Raw genomic sequence first — 19,891 nt, forward strand, 5'->3', positions numbered from 1 at the left:
CAGGACAGGAATTAGTTCTCATTGCTGCTGTCAGTGCTGGGAGCCAGGAGGGATTGGAGGTGCTACAACAAGGGGCTGGGGACACTCCTGGGTGAGCACCAATGCGACAGGCCAGTACCACTGACACGGGGGAAACAGGGATTGTCACTCGCGAGTCCCCTGTCAGGAAGGGAGGAGCAATTACATCAGAGAGACCATCACCTGCCAGGGACAGTTCAGCAGCGCCAGGCACTGAACGCTTATGGATCATTCCCGTGCTAAGTGAGACAGCACAATCGGGGGCCTGGCCAGATGACTACAGCCCCCCACATCAGGGACTGAGCAGGAAGAACAGCTCTGCACACGTCTATCGATAGCATGCAGGGGAACCTGCCTGACCCCGGGGGCTCCGTGCTGGGTTTGTGCTGCCAGGAGTAAGGCAGCCCGGGAGTCTCTGCACGTTGCAAAAAGAACAGGAGTACTTGTGGCACCTTAGAGACTAACAAATTTATTAGAGCATAAGCTTTCGTGGACTACAGCTAAATTTGTTAGTCTCTAAGGTGCCACAAGTACTCCTGTTCTTTTTGCGGATACAGACTAACACGGCTGCTACTCTGAAATCTGCACGTTGCAGGGGCTGATTCTCTCACTAACTCTCCAGCCCAAGTTGATGACACTCTGCAGAGTCTGACCTGAGATAAACTCACTCTGGAAATAAGACAAAGTGAACAATGAAGGAGGCTCACTGGTGAGCAGCTTCTCCCCAGGGCTGGGGTGAATGCAGCACTGCCTGCTCTTGTGACTTTACTGTGCGTTTCATGATAGTGGGTGGTTTTAATAAATCCCCAGTTCCTGGACTCATGGGATTAGGGGAAAGTCTCAGCTCTCTTTTCTTACAGCAGTAACTTCTAGTCCTTCTAGCAGCAGGGAAAACCCCAGAAATGTGTCCCCTAAGGGCTCAAACCAGAGGGCAAATAAAAATAAGCTCCAGTATTATTCCCAAAATACTTACAACGCTTAAGCCAAACTCAGGATTTTGGGGGTCTGACTCGTGATGTCTGAACACTTGGGGCTGTCGATATTGGGGTTCCCCATCACTCGATATCTGGGAATTGAGACAAGACGTCTCAGAACCCTGTTCTAGCTCTAGGATCTGACAGAGTCACTGTTGTAGCCAGAGGAACAAACCCCCCTGTCCAGAAATCGCTGGGTGCGATTCTCTCGCCTGCATCACCAGGAGGTCGGACTAGCCGGGTCTGCTGGGAACTTCTGGCTTTTGCACCTCTGCCACTCTGTCTGGGAAATATATGTCTGGAAAAGGGCGGGGGTGGGAAGGGGCCCCCCCGAAGGGCAGCAGAGGCAGCTGCAAGTGGGACTGGTAGCAGAAGTCTGGGCTGTTTGGGGAGGGGACAATCTGAGAGTCCCACTTTGGAGGGTGTCAAAAAATCTCTTTCGCATGGACCCTCCATCCTGCAGCCCCTCCCCCCATCCCATATCCCTTTGTCCCCCACATTCACACTGACTCCAGCGAGAAAATGCGCCTTCGGACTCTGTCCCCTCCCCAACACACATCCCGGTGTCCCTTCACCCTGTTTACATCAACCACACTCCCAACCCCCACCCCATTTCCCTGCATCCCTAGGTCGTGTTGTGTCCTTCACTCACCCTCGGTCCGGTTGTAGAGCTGACTCAGGGTGTTCAGACTCGCGTTGTACCATTTCTGGAAGCGCTGTCCCCACCAGGTCACCTCGTCCCAGAACTCCGAACCCTCGTTCTGCGCCATCCACAGTGTGTAGGGCTCCGCCCTCTTCGTCCCACTGGTGTAGACATAGGTGAGCTGATCGTCCACATACACAACACGGCTGTACCAGGGCAGCCCCGGGGCAGGCTCTGACACCACAGTGTCCAAAATGCGCCTGGAGTGCAGGCCTGAGGGGGGAGATTTGGGGAGGGGAGAGTCAGACTGAACCAGACCCTACCAGGAGCCCCTGGCAATATGCGAGAGGCAGCGCCATCCCTTAGGAGGGCTCCTGTGGGAGGGAGATCTGGGGAAGGGCTCACAGAACGGCCTGACCGGGGAGAAAGAGACGATGGGGTAGAAGGAGAAAGGGAGGCAGGGCTGGAGGGGGAGTGAGGAGAGGAAGGGGTAGGGAGGTACAGGGGGGCTGGAGCATGTGAGGAGTACGGGAGCATATGGGGACAGTGTACTGGGGGTACAGGGGAGTGTGAGGCAGGAGAGGGGGCCCAGGAGGAGGGGCAGGGCTGGAGTGCGGTGTGGGGAAAAGGAAGGGGGTGTTATGGGAGAGGGTGGGGCAGGAGGACTGGGGGAGAGGAGATGCAGGAGCTGAAGCTGGGGAAGGCAAGGTGGGCAGGGGAATGTGTCCAAGCTACAGGTGGGAGCCAGGACACCGGCTGTGCACAGAATTTACTGTAATTTATTCAGAACATAAGATCGGCCAGACTGGGTCAGACCAAAGGCGCATCTAGCCCAGTCTCCTATCTTCTGACAGTGGCCAATGCCCAGTGCCCCAGACGGAATGAACAGAACAGGGAATTATCAAGTGATCCATCCTCTGTCGCCCATTCCCAGCTTCTGGCAAACAGAGGCTAGGGACAGCATCCCTGCCCATCCTGACCAATAGCCATTGGTGGACCTATCCTCCATAAACTTAGCTAGATCTTTTTTGAATCGTGTTATAGTCTTGACCTTCACAACGTCCTCTGGAAAGGAGTTCCACTGGTTGACTGTGTGTTGTGTGAAGAAATACTTCCTTTTGTTTGTTTTAAAGACCTGCTGCCTATTAATTTATTTGGGTGACCCCTAGTTCTTGTATTATGTGAAGGGGTAAATAACACTTCGGTATTCACTTTCTCCATACCAGTCTTGATTAAAACTATGATTTTGTCATGGATATTTGTAGTATAAGACCTGGACAGGTCCTGTGCAACGAAGAAAAGCTCACGGAAGCCCGTGACCCATCCGTGACTTTTACTAAAAATATCCATGGCAAAATGGGGAGCTCAGCTGCGTGACCCACACACCACCCACAGGGGCTAGGCAACTGCAGGCCACTCAGAGCTCCAGGTCCCCCTGCCACCCACAGCAACTGGGAGCAGTTGGTTCCCCCACAACCCACGGAGGCCGCCCCACCGCTCCCGGCTGCTACAGGTGGCAGGGGGACCGCACAGCTTCCGGCCGCCGTGTTCTGAAGTCATGGCGTTTGCTGGAAGTCACAGATCCCATGACTTCTGCAACCTCTGTGGAAAAAAACCAAAGCCTTAGTCTTGATTTTATAGACTTTCATTATATCCCCCCCCAGTCATGTCTTTTCCAAGCTGAAAAGTTCCAGTCTTATTAATTTCTCCTCATGTAGCAGCCATTCCATACCCCTAATCATTTTTGTTCCCCTTTTCTGTACTTTTTCCAATTCCAATATTTCTTTTTTCTGATGGAATGACTACATCTGCATGCAGTATTCAAGATGTGGGCATACCATGGATTTATATAAAGGCAATATGATATTTTCTGTCTTACTATCAATCACTTTCCTAATGATTCTCAACATTCTGTTAGCTTGTTTGATTGCCACTGAGCATTGAAAAAACGAGGAGTCCTGTGGTACCTTAAAGACTAAGCTTTTGTGTATGCATCTGACAAAGTGGGTTCCAGCCCACGAAAACTTATGCCCAAATAAATTTGTTAGTCTTTAAGGTGCCATGGGACTCCCCTTTGTTTTTGCAGAAACAAACTAACATGGCTGGTTTAAGCATTGACCTCCTAAACCCAGAGTTGTGAGTTCAATCCTTGAGGGGGCCATTTAGCAATCAGGGCAAATATCTGTCTGGGGATTTGTCCTGCTTTGAGCAGGGGGTTGGACTAGAGGACCTCCTGAGGTCCCTTCCAACCCTGATATTCTATGAAAGTGGCTATCCCTCTGAAACTCCACATTGAATGCATGTTTTTAGAGAACTATCCACAATGACTCCAAGATCTCTCGAGTGGTAACAACTAATTTAGATCCCACCACTTTATATGTATAAACTGGGATTATGTTTTCAAATGTGCATTACTTTGCATTTATCCACACGGAATTTCACCTACCATTTTATTGCCCAGTCACCCAGTTTTGTAAGATCATAGAATCATAGAAGATTAGGGTTTGAGGAGACCTGGGAGGTCATCTAGTCCAATGCCCTGCTCAAAGAAGAACCAACACCAACTAAATCATCCCAGCCAGGGATTTGTCAAGAACGGCCTTAAAAACCTTCTAAGGATGGAGATTCCACCAGCTCCCCAGGTAACCCATTCCAGTGCTTTACCACCCTACTAGTGAAAAAGTTTTTCCTAATATCCAAACGAGACCTCCCCCACTGCAACTTGAGACCATTACTCCTTGTTTGGTCATCTGCTACCACTGAGAACAGTCTAGATCCATCCTCTTTGGAACCCCCTTTCAGGTAGTTGAAAGCAGCTATCAAATCCCCCCCATTCTTTTCTTCTGCAGACTAAATAAGCCCAGTTCCCTTAACCTCTCCTCATAAGTCATGTACTCCAGCCCCCTTATCATTTTTGTTGGCCTCTGTCCAATTTTTCCACATTCTTCTTGTAATGTGGGGCCCCAAAATGGATACAGTACTCCAGATGAGGCCTCACCAATGCCGAATAGAGGGGAATGATCATGTCCCACAATCTGCTGGCAATGCTCCTACTTATACAACCCAAAAGGATGTTGCCAAAAAAGCTAACAAGGGCACACTGTTGACTCATATCCAGTTTCTCATCCGCTGTAACCCCTAGGTCCTTTTCCCAGAACTGCTGCGTAGGAAATCGGTCCCTAGTCTGTAGCAGTGCATGGGATTCTTCCGTCCTAAGTGCAGGACTCTGCACTTGTCTTTGCTGAACCTCATCAGATTTCCTTTGGCCCAATCCTCTAATTTGTCAAGGTCCCTCTGTATCCTATTCCTACCTCCAGCGTATCTACCACTCCTCCCAGTTTAGTGTCATCTGCAAACTTGCTGAGGGTGCAATCCATGCCATCCTCCAGATCATTAATGAAGATGTTGAACAGAACCGGCCCCAGGACCGACCCTTGGGGCACTCCGCTTGATACTGGCCGCTAACCAGACATGGAGCCATTGATCACTGTTGAGCCCGATGATCTAGCCAGCTTTCTATTCACCTTACAGTCCATTCATCCAGCCCATACGTCTTTAACTTGCTGGCAAGAATACTGTGGGAGACTGTATGAAAAGCTTTGCTAAAGTCAAAGAGTAACATGTCCACTGCTTTCCCCTCAGCCACAGAGCCAGTTAACTCATCATAGAAGGCAATTAGGTTAGTCAGGCATGACTTGCCCTTGGCGAATCCATGCTACTGTTCCTGATCACTTTCCTCTCCTCCAAGTGCTTCAGAATTGACTCTTGAGGACCTGCTCCATGATTTTTCCAGGGACTGAGGTGAGGCTGATTGGCCTGTAGTTCTTCCCTTTTTTAAAGATGGGCACTACATTAGCTTTTTTCCAATCATCCGGGACCTCCCCCGATTGCCATGATTTTTCAAAGATAATGGCCAATGGCTCTGCAATCACATCAGCCAACTCATTTAACATCCTCGGATGCGGTGCATCCGGCCCCATGGACTTGTGCTTGTCCAGCTTTTATAAATAGTCCTGAACCACTTCTTTCTCCACAGAGGGCTGATCACCTCCTCCCCATACCGTGCTGCCTGGTGCAGTAGTCTGGGAGCTGACCTTGTTCGTGAAAACAGAGGCAAAAAAAGCATTGAGTACATTAGCTTTTTCCACATCCTCTGTCACTAGGTTGCCTCCCCATTCAGTAAGGGGCCCACACTTTCCTTGACCTTTTTCTTGTTGCTAACATAGCTGTAAAAAACCCTTCTTGTTACTCTTAACATCCCTTGTTATCTGCAACTCCAAGTGTGATTTGGCCTTCCTGATTTCACTCCTGCATGCCTGAACAATATTTTTATACTCCTCCCTGGTCATTTGTCCAATCTTCCACTTCTTGTAAGCTTCTTTTTTGTGTTTAAGATCAGCAAGGATTTCACTGTTAAGCCAAGTTGGTCGCCTGCCATATTTGCTATTCTTTCTGCACATCGGGATGGTTTGCTCCTGCAACCTCAATAAGGATTCTTTAAAATATAGCCAGCTCTCCTGGATTCCTTTCCCCTTCATGTTAGTCTCCCAGGGGACCTTGCCCATTAGTTCCCTGAAGGAGTCAAAGTCTGCTTTTCTGAAGTTCAGGGTCCGTATTCTGTTGCTCTCCTTTCTTCCTTGTGTCAGGATCCTGAACTCGACCATCTCATAGTCACTTCTCCCAGGTTCCCATCTACTTTTGCTTCCCCTACTAATTCTTCCCTGTTTGTGAGCAGCAGGTCAAGAAGAGCTCTGCCCCTAATTGGTTCCTCCAGCACTTGCCCCAGGAAATTGTCCCCTACACTTTCCAAAAACTTCCTGGATTGTCTGTGCACTGCTGTATTGCTCTCCCAGCAGATATCGGGGTGACTGAAGTCCCCCATGAGAACCAGGGCCTGCGATCTAGTAACTTCTGTTAGTTGCCAGAAGAAAGCCTTGTCCACCTCATCCCCCTGGTCTGGTGGTCTATAACAGACTCCCACCATGACATTACCCTTGTTGCTCACATTTCTAAACTGAATCCAGAGACTCTCAGGTTTATCTGCAGTTTCATACTGGAGCTCTGAGCAGTCATACTCCTCTCTTACATACAATGCAACTCCCCCACCTTTTCTGCCCTGCCTGTCCTTCCTGAACAGTTTATATCCATCCATGACAGTGCTCCAATCATGTGAGTTATCCCACCAAGTATCTGTTATTCCAATCACATCATAATTCCTTGACTGTGCCAGGACTTCCAGTTCTCCCTGCTTGTTTCCCAGGCTTCTTGCATTTGTGTATAGGCACTTAAGATAACTCGCTGATCGTCCTGCTTTCTCAGTGTGAGGCAGGAGTCCTCCTCTCTTGTGCTCTCCTGCTCGTGCTTCCTCCTTGTATCCCACTTCCCTCAGGGCTTTGGTCTCCTTACCCCCCACCCCCGCCAACGAACCTAGTTTAAAGCCCTCCTCACTAGGTTAGCCAGCCTTCTTGCAAACCCCAAGTAAGTTGGGCAGTGTCCTTTTCCCCTCTTCCAACCCTTATCTTCTATGATTCTATGACCCAGTAGGGCCAGGCTGCACTGGGGCCTAACCCTGTTTAGGTCAAACCACTCCTGTTACTGAGGTGTCACACGGGCACCAATGTGCCTTAAGCCATTTTAAACAAACCCCAAACCCACCCCGCAGCCTCACCCGGATCAATACGGGCTGCTGAGCTGCCCAGCGTCTGAGCTGCTGCCTCATGGAGAACAAGGGAAATTCAAGTCCATGCCAGGAAAAGCAGGATGTGCCTTCCCCTCTCCTCACCCCATCCTACTGGGATCCGGAAGCTCTTTATCCGGCAGCTACGGGAGATCCTAACAGTACAAACACAGCAGCTGTTCTGTGCTCTGCAACGGGAGCTCGCACCCAAACTAAGACCTGATTAATCACAGATCCAGGGTTCTAGACTCTCCCCTCGCCCTGGGGTGCTAAAACACCACCAGAGACAGAGGGGAGTTAACATCTCCTCTCTAGGATGACACCTCTAACGACCTGCTTCCACTACAGATACGACCCACTGCCATTGCTGACTGGGAGTACAACTGGACTGGTGCTGACACAACTTAGCCCTATGTAGCCAAGGACAAACCACACTCAGGAGTTCCAGGCACTGGGGTGAAACCCAGCGTGAAGAACCTTCTGGGAGCCATGAAAGGTCAGAGATCCAAGAAGCCTTTTCCCTTCATTTAACCCTGGTCTATGGGGGGGGGGGGGGGGGGGGGGGGGCGCTAATTTACTCTCCCTCAACCTGAGCTCTGCAAACAGGAAGAATCATGTCTGAAAGCTCCGCCCTGCCCTGAGACGCGGGGAATGAAACACCCTGGGCAGCGCCTGGACCCGGGGATTTCCCAGTCTGAGCACCTCACGGGGCTGCGACGGGCTTGTCAGCGTGTGCAGCACCCATGGGTGCTCTGGCCCCAACGAAGCCTCACCCCCTGGCTGGGTGAGGTTGGCATTAGATGAAGGGGTTACAGTTCAGTGGATCTCAGCACCCCACTACACACAGTGTCCCAGCAGCGACCCTGGCAGCACCTGGCACAAGGGGGCCAGGACCCCCCAGTCACTATAGCAACGTCACCGTTCCATGTCAGTGATCGCTCAGTGCTGGGGGGTGGGGGGAGCGGTGTGGTTATCCTGACACCTCTGAACGCAGAGCCCAGAACTGCCCCCCGACACCCAGCTCCCCCCTCCCTGCGCCCCCCAGCCCGACTGCCCCCCCGACACCCAGCTCCCCCATCCCTGCGCCCCCCAGCCCGACTGCCCCCCGACACCCAGCTCCCCCCTCCCTGCACCCCCATCCCGACTGCCCCCCGACACCCAGCTCCCCCCTCCCTGCACCCCCCAGCCCGACTGCCCCCCTCACACCGAGCTCCCCCCTCCCTGCGCCCCCCAGCCCGACTGCCCCCCCGACACCCAGCTCCCCCCTCCCTGCGCCCCCCAGCCCGACTACCCCCCCACACCCAGCTCCCCCCTCCCTGCGCCCCCCAGCCCGACTACCCCCCCACACCCAGCTCCCCCCTCCTTTCACCCCCCCCACACAGCTCCCCCCTCCCTGCGCCCCCCAGCCCGACTGCCCCCCCACATCCAGCTCCCCCCTCTCTGCGCCCCCCAGCCCGACTGCCCCCCCACACCCAGCTCCCCCCTCCCTGCACCCCCCAGCCTGACTGCCCCCCGACACCCAGCTCCCCCCTCCCTGCGCCCCCCAGCCCGACTGCCCCCCGACACCCAGCTCCCCCCTCCCTGCGCCCCCCAGCCCGACTACCCCCCCACACCCAGCTCCCCCCTCCCTGCGCCCCCCAGCCCGACTGCCCCCCGACACCCAGCTCCCCCCTCCTTTCACCCCCCCCACACAGCTCCCCCCTCCCTGCGCCCCCCAGCCCGACTGCCCCCCGAAACCCAGCTCCCCCCTCCCTGCACCCCCCAGCCCGACTGCCCCCCGACACCCAGCTCCCCCCTCCCTGCACCCCCCAGCCCGACTGCCCCCCCACACCCAGCTCCCCCCTCCCTGCACCCCCCAGCCCGACTGCCCCCCGACACCCAGCTCCCCCCTCCCCGGGGTCTCCCCCCCGATACTCACGGCAGTGGCCCCCCCGGCAGGGCTACAGCCCCCAGCAGCAGCAGCAGGCGCAGCGCCAGGGCCATGCCCGGTCTCGGCCCCACAACCCGAGAACCCCGCGGGGCGCTGAGACCGGACTCCAGCTCCCCGCTACTGGCCGTGTGAGCCTCCAGTCTGCAGGGATTGGCTGAGAGGGGACCATCCCGCCAATAGCTGCGCGCAGCCCCGCCTCCGTCACCGGTCGCTGGGCAGAACCCGCTGGGCCGGCTGGCGAAGGGGAACCGAATGTCTGAGCCGGGGGGGCGGGGGCGGGATGAGACCTGGGCCCCGGGGCTGTAATGGGCGGAGCCGCCATTAGCTCGGCCGGTCTCTGGCCCCGCCTCTCTGGGGTCAGCTGGTCCGTGTGTTCCGAGGCTGGAACTCGGGGGGCCGCACCCCCGGGCTGGGGGCGGGTGGCACTAGGGGAAGGGGTCACAGTTCGGGTCAGGGGCTCTCAGCCCCGCACTACACACAGTGTCCCAGCAGCGCCCTTAGCTCTAGTCGGACCTGCAGCCCCCAGGCCCGCGACCCCTTCCTGGAGCTCAGGGACTTGTCTGTCCGGCTGGGAACTTTAATCACTTTCTGGATTTCATGAATTAACCCCTTCCCGCCCCTCTCCCTTTGCGGGGAGTGACCCCACAACAACCCCTGGCACTCCTACAGCCTCACTGCCCCCAGTGATTTGCCCTGGAAGCAGCAAATCTAGGGCTAGAACCCAGGAGTCCTGGCTCCAGCCCCCCGATCTAAGCACAAGGGGATGGTGCCCCAACTCCTGTATTTTCTTTGCTTTTGCAAGTAAGGGGGCTGTTTACCTCATTTCGGGGAATTATTTTTCGTTAGTCTCCTCTTGGGGGCAGAGGAGGTACCAAGGCTCTGGGGCCTGAGACGTTTGCCCCGTGCTGCAGTACAGTCACTGTGGGCGTTATTATCACTGGGCTTTGCACACTGCCCTGGGCCCGTCTCTCCGGGTCTGGGGAGCCAGGCTAATGGGAAACTTCCCCAGCTGGGATGCTGTCAAGGCTGATTCCCCATGCTGGCACTTCGAGTGCAGAAGAGGGGGGTTCCACAAGGACTCTAAAAATTAATACTGGCCACTCCAGGCTTGTATTAAACTCCCAAGGTTACAGATCCCCCTGGCCGTGGATTGGTAAATGCTGCCACCCCTTTGAGAGCCCAGGAAGGCGCACTTGGGAATTCCTTCCTGTGGGGTACCCCCAAACTCTTCCCCCCCGTCTGGGGAAGAACTGAAAAAAGGAAAAGAAATCAGCTGCTGCCACCAGCTAACTGAAAAACATGCACAGACCTCTTAAAACACAGAAATCCAATAATGTTCTTAAAAAAGGATCTCCCAGCAGTACGCCTTCTTACTCTCAGCTCCTAGTGCCTCTTGCTCCCAGATCCTCACACACACCACCACAAACTGAAGTGAGCTCCTTTTTAAACCCAGGTGCCCTGATTAGCCTGCCTTAATTGAGTCTAGCAGGTTCTTCTTAATTGACTCCAGGTGTCCTAATTAGCCTGCCTGCCTTAAATTGGTTCAAGAAAGTTCCTGCTTGTTCTAGTGCAGCCCCTGCTCTGGTCACTCAGAGAACAGAAAACTATTCATCCAATGGCCAGTATATTTGCCTTCTACAAGGCTTCTGTACCCCACTTGTTTGGGTCTGTCACATATCCCTCCCCCCTGCTCAACACCAAGGGGTTGGGCAGCTTGGGACGCCAGACAGTGCACACGTGACAAGCCATCGGCATTGCCGTGATGGCTCCCTGCTCTGTGTTGCACACGGAACTGGAAAGGTTGGAGGGATAAGAACCACCTGGTCACCCTAGTGTTCTTCTCCTTGTTCCGTTGCATCCATTGAAGAGGGGCATGGTCGGTCACGAGGACAAATCTGCGCCCGAGCAGGTAGTAGCGCAACGTTTCCATGGCCCATTTTACAGCGAGGTACTCTCTCTCCACCACAGCATATTTTTGTTCCCTCGGAAGGAGTTTCCTACTGAGGTAGAGAACTGGATGTTCCTCTTCCCCAACCATCTGTGATAGAACGGCCCCTAACCCTACTTCCGATGCATCCGTCTGCAGGATAAATTCCTTGGTAAAATCTGGGGCTATCAGTACGGGGTTACTGCAGAGGGCAGTCTGTAGGTCTGTGAACGCTCTCTCTGCTCCGTCAGACCATCTCACCAGATCAGGTCCGTGGGCTTTCAGTAGGTCTGTCAGGGGGCTTGCCCTTGTGGCAAAGTGGGGGCTAAATCGTCGGTAATACCCCACCACACCTAGGAATGCCCGGACTTGTTTCTTGCGATGTGGTCGGGGCCAATTTTGGATGGCCTCTAACTTGTTCAGTTGGGGTTTTACCAAACCTTTTCCCACAATGTAGCCAAGATATTTGGCCTCCGTAAACCCTACAGCACACTTAGCAGGATTAGCTGTAAGGCCAGCTCGCCTGAAGGTATTGAGCACTGCCTCCACCTTCGAGGTGGGTTTCCCAGTCTGGGGTATGAATGACCACATCGTCCAGGTAGGCAGCAGCATAATGATTATGGGGGTGTAGTAGCTTATCCATGAGGCGCTGAAAGGTAGCTGGGGTCCCATGTAGTCCAAAAGGGAGGACAGTGCGGCTTTAGCCTGTTCTGGTTTGACACATACACACACACCCCGCCCCAACCCGCCCCGCCCCACAAAAAGCTGCCATTTTGCAACTGTCATGGGCCGGCAGCAGCTATAATCAAACTTGGGACCTCTGGAGCTTCACACGGGAGCCTCTGCTGTAGGGTTCTCAACCTATTTCCCATTGGGGGCTGCATATGCCGCGCTCTGCGTTATGTGGGCTGTGCCTACACAAGATGTAATACCAGGGTCGTGATAGATATACCTGGGCGGGGGGGCGGGGGGTGAATGAGCCGGTTTCTGTCCAAGAGTCTGGATTGCTCTGGGCTGCTGATCCCGGCAAGGTCATTGTGAATCCCTGCGCTGAGTGCTGAAGGTGGCCTGGGAAAAGCATGTGTGGGGCGGGGGAGGGGTGTCTATGTTAATCCCGGCTGAAATAAATGGCCATGCCCTTGCTAGGGCAGCGCTTACAGTGCACCCCTCAGCGACCCGGCTCCATTTTGAACTCTTTTTGGCCAGGACTGTGGCCCCTGGCGACTCTGCCCACTTTAAGACTGGCCTGAGCTGGGCCCACAGAACAGCTGCAGTGTCAGCAGCGTGTCCCCCTCTGGGCTGCTGGGCTGCAGTGCAGGGGGCAGCATGCCTGGCGTGGGGCACACAGCAGCTCTGTGCCCTGGGTCCCTCTCACCTGGCGCTCATCTGAGGGGGGCAGAGCCCTGCCGGAGGCTGCCCAGCTGCTGTCTCTGTGTGGGTGAGCGGGCACTGCCCTCCGGCTGGTGGTAGTGACTGTGGACGGGGGGAGCTGGGACAGAGGGGGTTGCTCCGAGCAGCACTCCCCTTGCAGCGGTGCAGCGCGGGGAGAGAGAAGGCAGCTCCTTCCCCACCACAGGGAGCGCTCCAGCCGGCCCTGACCCGCCCGGGACCCGGGAGCCAGGACATCGGAGCCGCAATCTTTGAATGGTTTTTACCATGCAGCTGGGTCCCAGCTGTGTGCTAATCGGGCCGGCTGCAGAGATGGAGACAGTGGCCGGGCCGGGGGAGAGGTGAATGGTGGGCTTCACCCCATCTCCAGAGACTTGCCCCCCCCCCCCCCATGCTGAGCCCCTTTGAACATCCAGCCATGTCCTGCGGTGCCTACCTGGGAGCTGAGCTCTTCTGAAAATCTGGCCCAGTAGTTGAGCCCTCTGAAAACTCTGGCCTTAGCATCTAAGGGTAACATTTTCAAGAGTGGCTAAGTCACTTAAGTGCCTAAATCCCAGTGAGTTCTAGTGGGATTTAGGCACTTGTGAAACTCTCTCCTGGTCTCATGTCCAGCGGTTTCTGTCCCCTGCAGGGTTCCAGTCCAGCTCTCTCCTGCTTCTGTCTGCGCTGTCCATGATGGCGCTCCTTTGCGTAGCCCCCGTGCAGGGCAACGGGGCCCTGGCCCACAAGAAGGTCGAGAGGGGTGAGTAGAGAACCCGTCGGAGAGCTTCTATCATCTGCCATATCCGAGATCAGGGCATCGTGGGCCTGATTCTGCTCCTCTCCCCCATGCCGGGGTCACCCCTAGATCCACTTATCCACTGAATGCACCTTCCAGCCCCCCCTGTCAGCGCTGGGCCCCAAGGAACGCTGAGTTCTCCGAAGGGATCGCGAGGCTGGCCTGCGCTAGTGACCCCACTACTCCCATTCGCAGGCCTCCAGCGCCTGGGAATGGGCCAGCCGGGGTGGGGGAGGTGCTGCTCGACTGGCTGTTTGCTTTCCACAGCTTCGTTATCCCTTTCTCCGGTAACGGCTGCCAAGCCCCCGGCAGTGACTGAAGAGCGCTGGTGCCAACCACAGGGCAGCGTGTGGGAACCAGGCACCCCCCCCAAATTAGCTGGGAGTTCTACCCTTCCATCTCACCAACTCCTATACTAGGGCTAGCCCCGGCTAGCAGCTGGGGATCTCTCGCTCATGCCTAGAAGCCTTGCCCCCAGAGTCCAGGCAGCAGGGAGAGCCAGTTTCTCCTTGTCAGGGGTTTTCATTCCCTTCTCCCCACACCTCCAGCGGCTCTGGGAGCTGCTCAGGGGCTTGCCCAGGCAGGCCAGGGGCCGAACCAGCTCCAGAGGTGGCCCTGAGCCCCTGCCCCCGCAGAGCTCAGCAGCTCCTCCCCCTCGGCTCAGCTATGGGGGTGGGGCACACAGGGGGATTGTCTGGGGGGTAGGGGAGCTGGGGGGGCTCAGGCTCGAGGGATGACCCTGGGGAGGGGAGGAGCAGTATAACCACAGTGCTTTCATTCTACCAGGATAGTTCGGGACAATTTCCGCCCCAAAGACAAGCCCCTCGATAGGATGTCTGGAATTTTCAAAGGCACCACAGGGAGTTGGGTGCCCAAATCCCACTGAATTCCAATCACAGTCGGGTGTCAAACTCCCTTAGGCTCTTTGAAAACTCCCATTTAAATTGTCACTGATGGGTTTCATAATTGACATTCGCTGAGATGGATCTGGCAGCGTCTCCCCCACCCTCGCCAAATGATTTCTTCAGCAGTACAGACTCAGGAAGGATACAGAGCCTTGGTTTACACTTGATTCATCTCTTCTAGGTTTCTTCAAAACCAGCAGAGCAAGAAACTATTCTTATTTTATTGGTAAAATGAAAGTGTAAGATCTGGAGCCGGATTCTGTGGCCAGGAATGGCCGGGGCGGATTCTGTGGCTGTAGTATTGTGAAATACACAGGACCTGCCTCTAAAAACCCAGCCTCCAGTTACCCCAGGCTGATTTGATTGAGCTAGCTAGCGGGCGCTCTCTCTCTCTCCCTCCCCTCCCCCCCGCCCCCTTAACCTGATGTTCGTGGCATTTCAGGGTTCCCCAAAGACTGCAGCAACATCCCCAGGGACAGCCCCAGCGGGGTCCATGTCATCCAGCCGGCAGGCTCTCCCCCCTCGAGTGGTGTGGTGTGACATGGACACCGAAGGCAAAGGCTGGACCCTTGTGCAGAGAAATTCTTACAACACAGAGATCACCTGGAAGGAGTCCTGGAGCACCTACAAGTACGGCTTTGGGAACGTGCAGCAGGATTACTGGCTGGGCAACCAGTACCTGTCCCTGCTCACGCGGCAGAACATCTACAAGGTCCGCTTTGTGGTGGAGGACAAATCCAACAGCACCCGCTACGCAGAGTACGACATCTTCAGTGTCGAGGATGAGCCCAGCGGGTACCCGCTCAGGTTGGGAAGGTACTCTGGGGACGGCGAGGACTATCTCACCACCTACCACTCCGGCCTGGGGGGCATACACGACAACATGAAGTTCAGCACGACTGACAAGGATCAGGACCAGGCCAGTGGGAATTGCGCAAGTAGCTATGGAGGCTGGTGGTACGACAAGTGTCAGAACATCCTGCTCAATGGGAAAGGCTACATCTACTGGGCAGGGTTCTGTAAGAGTGGGGAGTGCAGGTCTTCCCTCATCCTGGTTAAGCCAACAGACGTATGCTGGGTCCGGCAGGAGGAGCCCATCCTCCTTGGGAGCCGGCGCCGCTGAGAAGGGGAGACAATATTAGATCAGACATGGCGCGCCAGCCCCCACCTAATCAGTGCAGTCCCTGCAATGCCTCTACTCTGCTCACTCCCTTCCTGTTGGCTTCTGCATGGTAAATCCCCTGGAATGCGTTCGAATGACACGAAAAGCGTGATTGGTGTGTATAACTGGACCCCCGCTTCTACTCTGCCTCTCTGGAAGCCATGTCACTCACTACGACTTTAGACCCACATTTACCTCTGCTTCTCCCAGCCCTGCCACTGCCCCTCGGCATTAGTGATCAATGAATCATGACACTGGATTTCTAGCAACTGTCATTGAGCATTTAAATGGGGGATGACTCAAAGCCAGGACTTTACATCTGAATTCTGCATGTATTAGCAGTGGTGAGTTTGGGTTCAAAAACCTGCCCTCTGTTTTTAATAAATATGGTTATTACATGAGAAAACATTGCAACAGTAATTAGGTGCTGATAAACCACTGAGATTAGATAGACGTGCAACGAAACCACACAATAAAGATATTGGTGTCCCTCTTCAACCCAAGGGGCTAGTCAAAGTTTGGGGCCCTGGGGATGTTCCAGTGGGGAGCAGAAATTGGCAATGGAGTCTGGTAATTGTTTGATGTCTTGTTTATTGACAAGGAACATACAGAGTCCTGCTTCTCCAAACACAGCAGGAACCAACAGCAGGGATTAGCCTCCCTGCTCTCAGCTCCAAGCCTCTTTAGCCAGCACCTGGCCCAAAAGCTCTCTATGCTCCTCCCAAGATCACACCATGCTCACAGGCTCTGCTCGGCTTTCCTGCTCTGCCTCCGTGTCCTGGCTGCACTGCCCGGCTTGTCTCGGTCTGTAGTAGGTCCGGGGTGGGGCTCGTCCCTTCCCGGTTCGCCAATACAGCCCCGCTACAAAGCGAATAACAGTTAGGGCCCCGACCTTTGGGTAGGGGCTAAGCACACAATTGACAGTTTAGGGCTCAGGCCCCTATGCAGGGACTGAGCACACAATTGACAGTTTAGGGCTCAGGCCCCTATGCAGGGACTGAGCACACAATTAGCAGTTCAGAGCTCAGGCCCCTATGCAGGGACTGAGCACACAATTAGCAGTTCAGAGCTCAGGCCCCTATGCAGGGACTGAGCACACAATTAGCAGTTCAGAGCTCAGGCCCCTATGCAGGGACTGAGCACACAATTAGCAGTTCAGAGCTCAGGCCCTTATGCAGGGACTGAGCACACAATTAGCAGTTCAGAGCTCAGGCCCTGGGTCAGGGCGGGGCAACACACCAATAGTCAGTCAGTAGCCCAGGCCTTGTAGCAGGGGCTGGGTCAGTTTGGGTTAGCCCAGGCCCTAGGTCAGGGCGGGGCAGCCAACAGATAGTCTGTCAGGGGCCCAGGCCCCTTGGACAAGGAGGAGGAGGAGAGACTGCCACCCAGCACGGGGTGGCAGGGGGGGAACACAGGCCCACCCACTCCACTGTGTTCCAGCCCGGGGCCCTATCCGCAGCAGTCCGTCTGCCACGCAGTCAGTGGGGATCCTGACCGCAACACACTGACATGGGTTCGGGGTCTGCTATCCCCGGGCCACTTCCCATCTCCTCCTCCATGGGTACCTGCTCCTCCTGAGTTTCGTCTGCTGGGTCGCAGATCATAGGCTCCTCCGGGCCCCAAGCAGCAGGTAGGTCTGTCACTCCCTCTGGGCCCTCGGCGGGGGGAAGCTCAGACCGCTCCTCAGGATACCGGGCTCTCGGCAGGCTCGGCCAGTCCTCCTCAGGATACCGGGCTCTCGGCAGGCTCGGCCAGTCCTCCTCGGGATACCGGGCTCTCGGCAGCCTTGGCCAGTCCTCCTCGGGATACCGGGCTCTCGGCAGGCTCAGGTCCGTGGAAGCTCGGGCACCAGCGTCTGTCCTCTCCTGCTGCCGGCCAGCTACTGAGCGCTGGGGCCTGGCCTTTATACTTCCTGTCCCACCCCTTGACTTCCGGGGGGCGGGGACAGGCCGCGGTGGCTCCGCCCACTCTGGCGGCTTTTCTGGCTCATCGCTTCCTGGGGCGCCTGGAAGCCAGGCCGCCCCGCTACACTGTCACACACGCACCAGCTCAGAACAATGCTCGGTGGCATCCTCTGCCCACCTGGGGCTAGTTTTTGGGCACACGCCATCATGGCTTGTTCTACACGAGACCCCTTACCTGTTGCTTCCAGCTGTCTTAAATGAAGAGTGCATCCTCACAGCTGTGTCAATGAGATTTTAACTCCACCCATCACATGGTATAATCCAGCTCCTAGCAGTGTATTTATCTGTCAGGCTGACGTCCTCTGAGCATCTCTGAGCATCTCCTGCCTGTTTGGCTTCAGTCACTTCAATCAAAGTTCATTGTGACCAGATGCTGAACACCATAAATGCTAACAGCCAGGGGCAGGAGCACCCCCCCCACCCCCCCGAACACGGAAAGAACAGGCTAAAGAACAAGTCAGCTGGGCCTGATGAAGTTCACCCTCAGGCAGGGCTTCCAAATCGTGGGCTGTAGCCCAAAGATGGGCCATGACGTAGTCCTGGCTGGTCCACTGGCAGGGGTGAAGATGGGGGGGAATGTGAAGGGGCATTGCCCCCCCCCAAACTGCATCTTTCCAGTCCCCTCCTGACCATGGCCCTTCAGTGCATCCCCAGGACACAAGGCCCTGTCTACTTGGCCTTCCTGACAGAGCCTGCGTGGAGAGCGTGCATAGGGGGGAGTTTGGGGGGCAGGTTTGGAAACAGGGATGTTTTCAGGGGGAGGGAAGCTGGGAGCCGCTGAGATGCAGCTGGAAGGTTTCCTCCTCCCTCCTCAGCATCTGGGGTGCAGACAGGGGGGAGGGGGTTGCTATTTTGCAGTTGGGAGTATCAGGGACCCCGCCCCCCCGTGCATTAAGCTGTCCCCTCCATCTCGGTTGCTGGTGGTGAGGTGGGGGGGTGCTGTTTTGCAGTGGGGGAGCGGGGGAATCCCCCTGCGCAGGGCACTGACCTCTCCCCTTCCCGCCTCCCATCTCCGCTGTCCGTGCTGGGAGCCACCCCCACCCCCCACTCTGCCCATTGCAGGCTGCGCTTGGTGCCCTCCCCAGCCAGCCATCCCTCGCCAGGCTGGAGCATGACGCTGCAAGCGGGGACATCCTCAGCCTGTCCCGGGCAGCCAGCTCGCTCAGCCGTTTTGCTGCCTGGGGACTCCCTGCCAAACCCAGGGTTCCCCTGCACCATTCCCCCCAACTTGGGGTCCCACCCACACCCCAACTCCCCCCTGAACATGGCTACCCCTCCCCTTCCAAAACAACCTGAACTCTTCATACGCCACAGCCCAGCCCCACCCCTCCCCATGAGCCACCTGGCAGCAGTGCCCTCCATAGGACCAAACTGCTCTCCATGTCGCCCTCCCACCCCAACCCCACAGGGCCAGGCTGGTGCTCTCTGGGGCTGGACCCCGTCTGTGACTGGGGTTTCAGCACTCCTGCTTCACAGATGTATACAGAGCACTGTATAACCAGAGTTGTCATAACTATAAAGGGAAGGGTAACAGCTCTCCTGTGTACAGTACTATAAAATCCCTCCTGGCCAGAGACTCCAAAATCCTTTTCCCTGTAAAGGGTTAAGAAGCTCGGATAACCTGGCTGACACCTGACCCAAAGGACCAAAAAGGGGACAAGATACTTTCAAATCTTGGTGCGGGGAAGGCTTTTGTTTGTGCTCTTTGTTTGGGAAGTCATTCGCTCTTGGGACTGAGAGGGACCAGACATCAATCCAGGTTCTCCACATCTTTCTGAACAAGTCTCTCAGATTTCAAACTTGTAAGTAAACAGCCAGGCAAGGCGTGTTAGTTTTTACTTTGTTTTCTCAACATGTAAATGTACCTTTTACTAGAGTGTTTACCTCTGTTTGCTGTACTTTGAATCCGATTTCTAACGCAGCGTTTTGCTCTGGCCTATTGCTCTTTAAGTTTGATTACCCTGTAAAGTTATTTTCCATCCTGATTTTACAGAGATGTTTTTTACCTTTTTTCTTTAATTAAAAGCCTTCTTTTTAAGAACCTGATTGATTTCTCCTTGTTTTAAGATCCAAGAGGTTTGGAACTTGATCCACCAGGAGTTGGTGGGAGGAAGGAGGGGGATGGTTAATTCTCCTTGTTTTTAGATCCAAGGGGGTTGGATCTGTATTCACCAGGGAATTGGTGAAAGGTTTCTCAAGGCTTCCCAGGGAAGGGAATCCACTTGGGAATGGTGGCAGTGGACCAGATCTAAGCTGGTAGTTAAGCTTAGCAGTTTTCATGCAGGCCCCCACATTTGTACCCTAAAGTTCAGAGTGGGGAAGCAGCCTTGACAAGAGTCTAGTGACTCTCTCACCCTGGGCTCTCCCCAGTATAGACTCTTGTTCACACTAGTCAAATGATGTTCAAATGCTGAGAAGGAGCAGGGAAGAGGCACAGAAATGACTTGTGGCCTGGCCAGCAAACCTTCGAGCAGGCAACCCGAGGGGCTGCAGCTAGTCAGCTTGACTAAGCAGTTCCGAGCTC

At 55.2% G+C, this 19,891-nt stretch overlaps 1 protein-coding gene and 1 long non-coding RNA gene across 3 annotated transcripts; one reads left to right on the top strand and one right to left on the bottom strand.

The window, feature by feature from the left end:
* Positions 1 to 511: 511 nt before the first annotated feature.
* LOC135978143 (uncharacterized) lies at positions 512 to 10,576 on the bottom strand. Of its 2 annotated transcripts, none has more exons than XR_010595574.1 (3): positions 10,552 to 10,576; positions 1,645 to 1,908; positions 512 to 1,084 (listed from the first exon to the last, which is right to left on the bottom strand). It is a non-coding gene; the product is annotated as an uncharacterized LOC135978143 (long non-coding RNA). The 2 variants fall into 2 exon arrangements; XR_010595573.1 differs by lacking the exon at positions 10,552 to 10,576 and adding an exon at positions 9,231 to 9,386.
* Positions 3,395 to 15,809, top strand: LOC135978142 (fibrinogen-like protein 1-like protein). The gene is made up of 3 exons (XM_065579192.1): positions 3,395 to 7,808; positions 13,190 to 13,300; positions 14,684 to 15,809. The coding sequence occupies exon 3, from the start codon at positions 14,735 to 14,737 to the stop codon at positions 15,362 to 15,364; it is 630 nt and encodes a 209-aa protein (XP_065435264.1). The 5' UTR covers positions 3,395 to 7,808; positions 13,190 to 13,300; positions 14,684 to 14,734; the 3' UTR covers positions 15,365 to 15,809.
* The last annotated feature ends 4,082 nt before the right edge of the window (positions 15,810 to 19,891 follow it).

The sequence above is a fragment of the Chrysemys picta genome, unplaced genomic scaffold (assembly GCF_011386835.1).
Source record: "Chrysemys picta bellii isolate R12L10 unplaced genomic scaffold, ASM1138683v2 scaf141, whole genome shotgun sequence".
NCBI lineage: Eukaryota > Metazoa > Chordata > Testudines > Emydidae > Chrysemys > Chrysemys picta.

Bases quoted from the DNA above. Each gene is read 5' to 3' on its own strand.
- LOC135978142 (XM_065579192.1), top strand. From the start codon at position 14,735: ATGTCATCCAGCCGGCAGGCTCTCCCCCCTCGAGTGGTGTGGTGTGAC.